The following is an 11,191-nucleotide window of genomic DNA, read 5'->3' on the forward strand; positions in this document are numbered from 1 at the left end:
GATGCAGGCAAAGAGGTTGCGCCATTAAAAGATTTAGTTAGTTGGATTGGCTGAATGAAAGTTATTTTAATTGCATGCCGACCTCTTCCCACCCACCGTGAAAAGGATTTTTGTGTCACCGCCACCGACAGCGCACATCCATCCAACTTAGCATCCAACCCATTCATTTATATTGTGAATGAATGCTACTTTTTTTTTTTTTTTTTTTTTTGTTTTGAACTCTCGCAAGAAAGATGGTGATGATGGTCTCTTGTACTACTACTACATGGAAGGAAACACGTGTGTTGCTTCTGACTTCTTTTTGACTCCCCTAAACTATCTACTACTATGCTTCTCTCGTCTTTCTTTTGCCAACTCCTCCAATACAATCAATCACGCGTTGTTTCCTTCATTGTTTTAACAACAACAACAACAACAATAACAACAAAAATAAATATTATGATAAGAATTGTTTTAACCACAGAGGAGTAATGTTTAGAGTTAAAACAAAAATAAATAAATAAATAAATAAATTCTATGCACATCTTGTCTTTTTGATGACGTTACAAGCTTCAAGTGGTTCTTCTCAATGTTGGAAGCACATACACGATTAGCAAAATACTTTTTTTTTTTTTTTAATTCTCAACATTGATTTGTTCCGAATTTTGGTTGCAAGCATTTATTATTATAAATGCCGGTGTGGTGTGTCGGATGCTATGAGGACTTATTAGTCATAGTTAGTTGGTTGTAGCCCTTTTTCTTCTATCGAGGAAAAGAAAGTAAAAACAGTATACAATTCAACCATAGACTTGTCTAGCAATAGGGAATGGTTGGGTTAGGTATAATGCATCACAATAAATCATACCTCAAATCTCTAGAACCTTCTACAAGTCCTGACGTTGCTTAACCTTAAGCCACACGCTACCCCCTTTCTTTTTTATTTATTTTTATTTTGGGCGGGGGTTAAAATAATTTAGAGTTTATTATTTTCAACTTTTATTTGGTCCTCTCACCAAATATATTGCTATTTTTCAAAATGTATTTTGCTGGCCACTTATAATTACCTATAATTATTTTTATGTACACGTTATTGGACTTTCTAAATAAATAAAAGTCGACAAGATCTTATGAAAATTAAATATATATATTTGATCTTCTTTATTCTATTTTTTAAATAAATAAATAAATAAATATATATATATATATATATATATATATAATATGTTTAAGGAATAGTGACTTCCCTTCTCAATATTTATGCATTTAAGGAATACATTTTCATCCTGAATTAATTAAAATACATTAAAATTCGTGAATAAATCGGAAAAAAGGAATGGGTGACTCTCTCTCCCTTCTCACCCAACATTTCCCTTTCAACTCGGTCGCTCATCCTCCACTTGGTCTTCCGTTCCAGAAAACGCCGACTCCTTTTGCTTCTCCTTTCACATCTTCACACGCTTTCCCTCTCCCCCACTTCCACGAAGCTTCCTCCGCTCCCTTCCCCTCCTCCTCCTCCTCTAACCTTTGTCTTCTCTCTCGCACGCCCATATTAATGCACCTCGCGCTCGTCTTCCCGACGACCGTCGCGTCCAACGCACAAACACATGGAGGGCCACGGCAGCAGCAGCAGCAGGGACAACACCTCGTTCTGGCAGTTCAGCGACCAGCTCCGGCTGCACACCTCCACCTTCTCCAACCTCTCACTCGGCGACAGCATATGGAGCGACTCCTTCGACGCCAGGCGCACCGACGAGCGCCGCAACCTCGACAGCTCAGCCCCCCTGTCGGCCGACTTCAACCCCAACCCCTGGAAGATGACATACACTAATCACAAGCTCGCCTTCGGTACCTACAACAACAACTACAACAGCCAACTCAACCGCTACAACGCCGTCGACGACAACGGCAAGCACACCAACGACGGCGTCGCCAAGAACGGGAATTACTTCACCGGCAACAACATCGATTACAAATACGGCGGCGGGGAGACCAAGAACTACTTCAACAAAGCTATCGGCAAGCCGGCCAATTTTGGCCCCGGCAGTAGCAAGAAGAGCAACATCAACGTTAGCAACGATGGCAACCTGGGGAAGAAGAAGAAGAACACCAACAACAGCAACAACAATCACAACAACAGCAACAACAACAACAACGACAGAGGTGGGGCCGTGGACAAGAGATTCAAGACGCTGCCGCCTGGGGAAGCGCTGCCGAGGAACGAGGCCATCGGAGGTTATATCTTCGTCTGCAACAACGAAACCATGCCGGAGAATCTCACCAGGCAGCTCTTTGGTATTCGCCTCACCGCTCTGCTTTCCTATGGAGAGCGTGTCGACGTTAAAAGATTAGTTTCCGACGACAACTTGTAATTCCGAGCGCTTGTGATTGTCAGGTCTGCCATCGAGATACAGGGATTCGGTCCGAGCAATCAAACCGGGGTTGCCGCTTTTCCTCTACAACTACTCAACCCATCAGCTCTACGGGATCTTTGAGGTGCCAAGTTTAGTATGATTTAAGTTTGCCTTAGATTCTTGAGAATGATACGTGGATACGTTTCGGTTGTGCAGGCGGCGAGTTTTGGAGGAACCAACATCGATCCCACAGCTTGGGAGGACAAGAAATGCCCCGGCGAGTCCCGTTTCCCAGCTCAGGTGTCCTCTTCTTCTCTTCATCTTCATCTTCTTCTTCTTCTTTTCATGCCATGGTTGCCTCTTTATTTAGGACGGAATAATCAATCCGGAAACTCCAAAGCTATTCTCGTTCCCAACACCATCTTTGGTTCGATTATCGCATCATCTATCTGTCTTCGAAATCTGCTGACCTCAACCATACTAATCACCTGAACAGTAGTATTCTTGTCCTTCAAACACCTCTCTACTTGGGGGTGGTGTCTCGGAGTTGCGTGACACCGAATCGAATGTTATAATACCAAGCATTTGCATTCATCGCCGAAAACTAAGAAAAATGAAGATGATTATTCTATGAATTTGGGAATCTGCAACCACCAGAAACAATTGCATCGACGATCGAGTCTGATGCCGACCGTGAGGCATGATCGGTTGGCTTTGCATTTAACATCACCCCCATCTCGGGGCCAAGACAGTGGGGCGGAGCAGCTGCTCTGTTCATCATCTTTGGACGCAGACGTGCAACCACCCAAAACTCTGCTTGGTTTAGAGTTAATAATAGCACGTCCTGTCACTTACGCTGCTGTTCTTCTTTGACTAGGTGAGAGTGGTGACGAGGAGGATCTATGACCCCCTGGAGGAGGATGCTTTCAGGCCCATACTCCACCACTACGATGGCCCCAAGTTCCGATTGGAATTGAACGTGGAGGAGGTACATGAATCGTCATCCCTGATCTCACGTTATGGTCGATGAGACATTTAAGTCTATGCTCACACAGCAATTTTTTTTTTTTCTCTCTTCAGGCACTGAAGCTCCTTGATATCTTTGCCGAGAACGACAACGCTTGAGGAAGGTGTGATGAGAAGACGACCGATATATGTCTTCCATTAGCAGTCCAAAATAAGGTGTCCGTCCGGGTGATGTTCTCGAGAGAATACCGTGTGTGTTACGATAATAAACTCGGGTTTTATACTTGTGTGCGGTGCTCCGGTATGTATAGCAGGAGGAGCCACCGATCCTTCTTTCAGACAGATGGATAGATAGATAGATAGACTGATAGTGCATGCAGATCATCACTCGTTAGATGTTGAGAATAATAAATTGCTTGTCACACTATGCTTTTACACGATTCGACGATTCGAGTATCTCTCATCTGCAACGCAGGATGGTGACTGACGACGTTCGAGAGAAATCAAAACTCAAAACAGAGAGATAAATTCATTCGGTTGAGGTTCACTATCTGATACCTACTCTTGTCTCCATCGGTGGGAGAGAGTAAATAAAGAAGCTGATCATCCATAATCTGATCTCTGAAGGTTGCTGTACCTAATCAGCAGATTGTTCTTTTCTGCACTATCTATCTATCACTTGCTTGGCATTATTTTTCTTTCTGTGCTTTGCTGAGCGAAGAAGGATCAATTTTTAATATGCCGGGGAGGATGATGGACACTGTCATGTCGTCCACTCGCTACGGAGTGAGAATAAACGAGTCGGGCCAATCCTCTTCCTGCAGCAACAAACCAAATCTTTAATCCACGCGAAAGCTTTCTTGTCGATCTCCACTTTAGTTTCTAAACGGAAGGAAGTCCTTTTCTACTTCCACTGGCAATTCAATTCGATTCAATCCTTTTTGTCTTTTCTAATCCCTCTCCATTATCCCGAGGGAATCGAACACATACTCAATCAAAAATTCACCATCTGTGCGAAGCATAAATACCAAATCATAAATAAACATCGGTGCATTGTCATCCAAAACCAAGGCGACGATTCATGGAAGCGTCGGTCGATGGTGTATCCGATTGCATCGTATGCTGTGGAAGTACGTAACTTGTGAATCAGCAACTCTTCTGATTTGATGAGCTCTGTGGTTATCGCCACTCTGACTTGTTCCTCGTTTGCCTTCTCCCAATCAATGATGCTGTGTGCGTGTGTGGACCAGAGAGTGCCTCACCCTCCGTTCATTTTAGCAGGCTGTTCCGATGTTGCGAAGACATCCATGGCGGACTGGCATTCCTGCGCACCACATGGTTACTCGTCCCACAAAACTTGTCATGTTGTTGGATTGCCCACCGAGGGAGGACACACACTTTTCAGTCCCTTGTACCCACAGATTTCACCCGTCACACACGACGCACGTCGACTCCGTGTTGCTTAAACCCTCTGTCAGGTCACAGCGTGCCCCGTAGGTTTGGAATTCAGGAAAAAGGTCATCGAGAATTATTTGCAGCGTTTTGTCTTCTTCTTCTTCTTCTTCTTCTTCCCGGAGGAATGCCAGCTCTGTGATCCCCCCGCTTAAATACCGGCGGACGCCATTGTTGGAGGAGACGAAGCGCTGATGGGGAACTGCACCGTGAGTTGCTCTGCGGTAGGAGCTGCTCGTGATGGATGCGCAAAAATTGGTGAAGCTCATGGTTGCGTCCGTGTAGACCCGGAAACCATCCAAGAAGTGAAGCCGGAGGCCCCCCGAAGAGTCGAGGACGTCATGGCTTCTGCGCCGCCCTCCGCCGCATGCAGACCCGGTGGGAGCGCAGGTGGACCGATGAGTTACGAGGGGGCAGCAGCTTTCAAGAACTTGGAGGTGTTGCGTTCGCCGGAAAAGGGTGTTTGGAGGGTGAGGGTGGCGATCAGCTCGGAGCAGCTGGCGGAGATATTGTCGGAGCAGGCCAACACGGAGGCCATGATCGAGAGGATGAGGGCATGTGCTGCGAGCACGGCGGGGGCGGCGACACAGAAGCATCCCAAGTGCAGGAGAGCAGCGGATCGGATGAGTCACTGTGAGGAAGTCTTCCCCTGTTAGCATGCATGCAGACGAGTGAGGAGAATCATTAGTTCCCACCGTCGTCAGATTAGCCTGTAATAGTTGTACCGTTCTATCCTTCTCGTCAAGCTCAACTAAACAAGTTGTGCTTTTTGCGCTCGTGTTCGAACTCCCTTGGCAATGTAGCGGCGTTTCCCTAGAAATCACAGGGTTACGTACGTAGAAGAAGGCGACGACAGCATTCTGATCCCAGACGGAGGAGCTTAGATCGGATTCCGTATATGTTAGCGTCGAGAAGGGGGACAGGATTTGAAGAACGTTAGACGTAAGAGGTCAGTAGTGCGTCGTGGAAGGCGACCTTCCGTCGATCGCACGGAAGCCGTTTCCTTCGTCGAAGAAGGATGGAGGAGGGCCCACACGGGGGGAAGCGCCGTCCACTTCACGGGCCCCACACGGCAGAAACCATATGGTTTCTTTGTCCGCGTGGGCCCACCTGATCCCACTGACACGGTCAAAACTCTGCCGCTCCATGCTGTTATCGACTCAAGATACGATTCAGCACGCGAAACGGGGAACGAGCTGCGTGCTACAAGACATAAGTTAATAATTTTTAAATTAATCGAGGCATCGATCAATGCTAGTATTTATTTATTTGTTTATTTTAATTACTCATTATTTTATATTCTTATTAATTTTCTCTAAATATAATATTTAATTTTTGGGTGGAAACCCGAATCACCATATCGGATCAGGATTTTTCAACCCTTATTGGGCCAACTTCGCATCACTCTTTTTGAAGGTAAACGTAATACCATCTGATCCAGACAACAAACAAGCTTATACCATCTTCTTGCATTGCCAGCATCAACGAATCAAATTCCAGATGGAAAACAACAGGTGCTTCCTACCGCAGCAACACTTGCAGGACTGACACACCACCAACATTACAACAACATATATATATAAAAAAGGAAAAACCATTTTCATCCATACAAGTCAATATAATTCGACCTCACATCTTCTCAGCTCTCTCAACTCTACCTATCCACACCAGAACTGATCAAATTAAGGAGTTATTTCTATTTCTAGTCATCAGCTTGATCTGTAAGTTTCTTGTGCAAGTTTCCATTTCCTATGCAAGTTGTAAAAGAAAAAAAGAAACTGAGGAGATGGTGAGCATGGTACCAAAGCCAGCTTCTGTGACTAAGTAGACACCAACAACACAGATGAATGTACCGTCCATCTTTTCCGGCATCTGTACTGAACTATCCACACCAGAACTGATCGATTCGGGAGTTCCTTTTTTTTTTTTTAATGTCTATTGTAAATGAAATGCATGCATAGAGAACATCATATCGACAATCACCCTTTTCTCGGCTTCTTCAACCTAGCATCATCGAGCTCTGGTGATGAACCATGTACCATCGCCCATCATGGAACTCATAGATATTCGTTACGTAATATGCCTCCAAGTCCACACCAATATACGTGGTCATGGTGACCCAAGCCATGCCGTTCAGAATACGAGCACGCACATCCCGTATCTGGAGATCAATCTCTTGACCACCGCCTTGGCCCCAGTTCAATGCCAATGCCCAGCTGTCAATTACCGCACCGTACCTGCCAAGAAAGAACCACCACCACCTGTATCACTAAACCACAAACTGTAAACAACATTAAGAAATGTGTAGGTTGAAAAAGGAGCACCTCAAACAAGCCAAACTCTTAGCTTTAAGTGGTATTTCTTGTAAAAGTCAATCTATTCTTTAATTAGATATAGAAAAAGATAACCCGATGGGCGAGACTCCCATCAACACAATGTCTCAGAAAACCATTGCATGCACTCTTACCCAAAGAGGTTATACCGTTGCCCAAAACCTGGTCATCCAGGTTGCAAGCAAGCAACTGGTTATTGTTTAGCAACAATTGAAATGAAAATTAAATTACATCAAAGAGATATGTATAGCATATTCATCGGGTAAGAGATTTGTACATAGGTTTTACAAAGACATCTCCAGAAGAAAATAAGACAGAAAACATTCTCTGAGGTAGAATAGAATTCAAGAATGCAAAACTGTGTTTATTCCGATTTCATCATGAGGTTTTTTTTCTAGCATAACGGATTCAACGAAATTAAGGTTTAGGCCATACCCTGTGAATAGCTCCCCGGATCCATGCATACATTTCACATAGTCAGCGTTAAGCCATAAACGACTCATTGCTGGAAGTGACCTCTCTCTGATTATATTATAGAATTCTGCATTAATATTGATAATGGCTTTTGTGGCTGCATAGTAAGCCTTCCATCCATTGCTTGGATTAACAGTGTCCTGTTCCACTGTGAAGTCCTACAAGGAAAAAACATTATTAACATATATAACAAATTGTCATTAGATGCCAGCAGCATCCAAATGCTAGACACAAAGCATAAGAAGTCTTTCATAGTTATGTGGTCCATCCAATTTAAACCAACACAAGTGACTGCTCAAATTTGCCATCAACTTAGTGAGGATATGTAAACCGTCTAACAGATGAGAATAGAGATGCACCGCAGTAAGGAAGAAACTAGAAATTTTATGGATATTAACATGAACATAGCACTACCCAGTACCCAGAACTGTTGGGATACAAAATGAGAAAAAAAAGAGAGCCATGTTTGTCATACATAATATCTATACAAAATAGGATGATATACACAAAGTTCTAAGACGAACAATCATGGAAGTGCATCAGATGCAAGTGAATTAAAAAGCATGTCTAAAACTATTCGTCGAGATATGCCTTACAAACACAAGATATGATGAGAAGCATCTGAACTTGTTAATTCATAAAATAACTACTTTAACAGTAACTATTCTTAGAGAGGACTCTTCGGTGAAGGCGAAAAGAAAAGCCAGAACGAGGAGAGATCATAATAAAAGTAAATTACTTACTAAGTCAACATTAATAATTTTGACCATGTCCTGTTATTTGGAAATTTGGAAACTTAGATCCCAGAAACTGATAAGAGGAGACCCATGCACATATTTCTTAGAACAGAGTATGGATATGCAACAAATATACATTACTATAACCACATCCTGCTCCAGTTAGATGATGAAAACAGATTAGAGGATAGCTCACTTTTAAACCTACATACAAGGACCAATATATGATGGTGAAAAGTGATTTGTGTAATCAGTTTGGGTGCAAGCTTTGGCATCGAGTTAACATGTAACATCCAACATCAAGCAAATAGGCACGAATGGTTATCTAAAGTACAACCTCCAATCTCATTAAACACCCTTGAAAACATTCCTCATAACCCATAATCCTAATTGTTTAAAATGTAGCCAATCATAGCATCCTTTGATGCAGTTATTCATGAAAATGAGAATCATCCAAGTATCATCTTGGTTTCAGCTGTCCATGTAGACCAACCACCTCTCCGAAAATAATATTGCAAAATTGAGGAAAAACAAAGTAATTCTGACACATCAACCCTTTAGCAAGGTATGAGTCTTTAGGTCAACGACACGAGAGTGTTTTAAGTGCTTTGAGTTTGGATTTTATAATTATATAGAAAAATAGTATTAAGGATGAAAGAGGAGGAAAGGATGAGAGAGGAGTAATAGTAGTACTAGTAGGAGGAGGAGGGGAAGTATTGGAGATGGTGAGGCTGCAGGTGGCTCGAGATAGTGGCCAGTGTCAGCAAGAGATACGAATCAGAAAAGATCAACGGAGAGAGAGAGCGGAGCAATATGTTTGACAAACGGATATTATCTTTCATGGTCCAGACTTGTCAACTTGGATTCAGATTCGGCGATAGGGGAATGATTAGACAGGGAGTAAGCATACAAACTGAATCATGTATAGTCAACTTGGACAAATCTAGGTTTTGTTTCAATACAATTCAGTTCTTTGCGCTTGCTAGAGTTGGTAAATCACCTTTCATTGTGCTTCAGAGTCTGTTATGTGCCAGAGTCGTGGGATTCAGTTATCAGGATTTATAGCAGTGATAGAAAAATTTCTTGATATCTGTGGCCCCCTTTAGAAATGCAACTGGGTCGCACAAAATGGATAGTTTGCTTTCTAAGAAAGAAATGAGTTCCAAATTCTTGGTTTATCATGTCAGATTTTTTTGTTCTTCTGACGAAGACAATCCAGCATCTGCATTAAATTGGGTGTAGATCAGGAGAACAATGTTAATCAAATAGGATCATCCATGCAACTGACCATGCTGAAAAGGCCACAGGCAATAACATTATGTTTACTTTTGAAAACCCTATATCATTTGCGCTAGAAATCTTGGTCCGGGTCACAAAGAAATCATCTCCTGTAAACCAGATTAAGCTCTATTGTAGATGAGAGCATCCCAAACATAAACAAAAACTTCTCCAGTCACAGACATCAAATTTGCACTAATTAGGTTCTCTGCAAAATTAGGGTCATCCAAAGATATTTGTCCCCATGATAATTACCGTGGAGAAACATCCCAAGTGTGTCCTGTCTGAAGAAAAAGTCATAACTTTTCCTATTTCAACTATCAAAATATAAGATGGCACTCCCAGATTCTCAACCAACTAGCAATCTCTGGCGTTTGAAAGTAAAATCTTTTGAGATGTAGGATTTTTCCCGGGCCGGTGTCTCGCTAACTATATCAATGATATGAGTCCTTCCTTGTTCAGCTATTATAAAAGAAAAAAAAAGGGTTTCTTTTCAGTAAGATTATCATTAGAAAAAGCCAATCATAGAGGAGCAAGGCCGTTCACGACAGTGAACTTTGAGATAGCACGACTATAACATTGGCAAACGACTCCTAACATCGAAGTGCCTCTTGCATGTAAAGTATGCCTTTCAACCAACGATAAAAAGTCAACGGCGTCAATCAAAGGAGTAACACCAATCAATCGATCAAGTTAAGGAGCCCATCAACAGATGGACCACAACGTATAAAACCGAGCAACTGTCCGTAACCAAAAAAAGGCAAAAAAGAAGAGGCAGGAGAAGCGGAAACCTTGTGGTAGAGGGCTTTCCAGGCGCCGTCGTCATTTGCAGCCCTCCTCATCGCAGAGTTGGTCATCGAAAGGCGGCAAAGACTGGTGTAATCGAGGTAGCTGAGAGCATGAGTGGTAATCTCCGGCACCAACTGCTCCATCATAGACCCCCCGGCCTGCCACTCCGCCACGGTAGCCTTCTTATCCCCCACCGCCGTGCCCCCGTCGCCGGCGAAGGAATCGCGATCCGCACCACCGCCAGTGCCGGCGCCGCCGCAGACGCAAGCGCAACTGCAACGCCTCTTCCTCCGGGGCCTCCGGAGGACCCCTCCGTCGGTCGATCGTCGGACCCAAAGGGCCCAGATGCAGCACAGGGCGGTGGCTCCGGCGGCGATCAGCAGGGAGCGGGGAGGGAAGGGGAAGGGCTCGTCCATCCAAAGCACATCAAGGGCGAGGGCGGCATCAAACCCTAGATGAAAAGCCGCATCACTAGGGAGACGAAGAAGGAGATGGATTCCGAGGAGAGGTGAGATGGGCGAGAGATTCTTAGCACCAATTTGCTGTGAGGCAACGTAATTCTCGAGCGAGCCTCCGGACTCGGTTATTAGTTTTGATCAACTACGATCGTCAAATAATAATCGAGCGGTGCTAAACGAAAGTATCTACAAAATTTAATTTTCATTAAAAATAATATATTTGTAATTTATTAAAAATATGTAAATATTTTTTATTTATGATCGTTTGCTGACTATTGTCATCCCACATATTCTATCACATAAACTAATCTAATCCTTTATAGAAAGCCATATATGCGACACGAATAATTGAATTCAAATTATATTATATGGTA

The 11,191-nt window shown here is 43.2% G+C and overlaps 2 protein-coding genes across 3 annotated transcripts; one reads left to right on the forward strand and one right to left on the reverse strand.

The window, feature by feature from the left end:
• Window positions 1-1,433: 1,433 nt before the first annotated feature.
• LOC103979677 (B2 protein) lies at window positions 1,434-3,733 on the forward strand. Its single transcript, XM_009395846.3, has 5 exons — window positions 1,434-2,271; window positions 2,372-2,472; window positions 2,547-2,630; window positions 3,208-3,318; window positions 3,411-3,733. The coding sequence occupies exons 1-5, from the start codon at window positions 1,584-1,586 to the stop codon at window positions 3,453-3,455; spliced, it is 1,029 nt and encodes a 342-aa protein (XP_009394121.2). The 5' UTR covers window positions 1,434-1,583; the 3' UTR covers window positions 3,456-3,733.
• Window positions 3,734-6,296: 2,563 nt separating this feature from the next.
• On the reverse strand, window positions 6,297-10,935 carry LOC135632897 (F-box protein SKIP8-like). Of its 2 annotated transcripts, none has more exons than XM_065141751.1 (3): window positions 10,362-10,935; window positions 7,517-7,713; window positions 6,297-7,009 (listed from the first exon to the last, which is right to left on the reverse strand). In XM_065141751.1, exons 1-3 carry the CDS (start codon window positions 10,773-10,775, stop codon window positions 6,748-6,750), a joined length of 873 nt encoding a protein of 290 aa, XP_064997823.1. In that variant the 5' UTR covers window positions 10,776-10,935; the 3' UTR covers window positions 6,297-6,747. The 2 variants fall into 2 exon arrangements, with proteins under 2 accessions (XP_064997823.1, XP_064997824.1); XM_065141752.1 differs by having other exon boundaries at window positions 6,297-6,985; window positions 10,362-10,934.
• Between the last annotated feature and the right edge of the window lie 256 nt (window positions 10,936-11,191).

The sequence above is a fragment of the Musa acuminata genome, chromosome BXJ3-3 (assembly GCF_036884655.1).
Source record: "Musa acuminata AAA Group cultivar baxijiao chromosome BXJ3-3, Cavendish_Baxijiao_AAA, whole genome shotgun sequence".
NCBI lineage: Eukaryota > Viridiplantae > Streptophyta > Magnoliopsida > Zingiberales > Musaceae > Musa > Musa acuminata.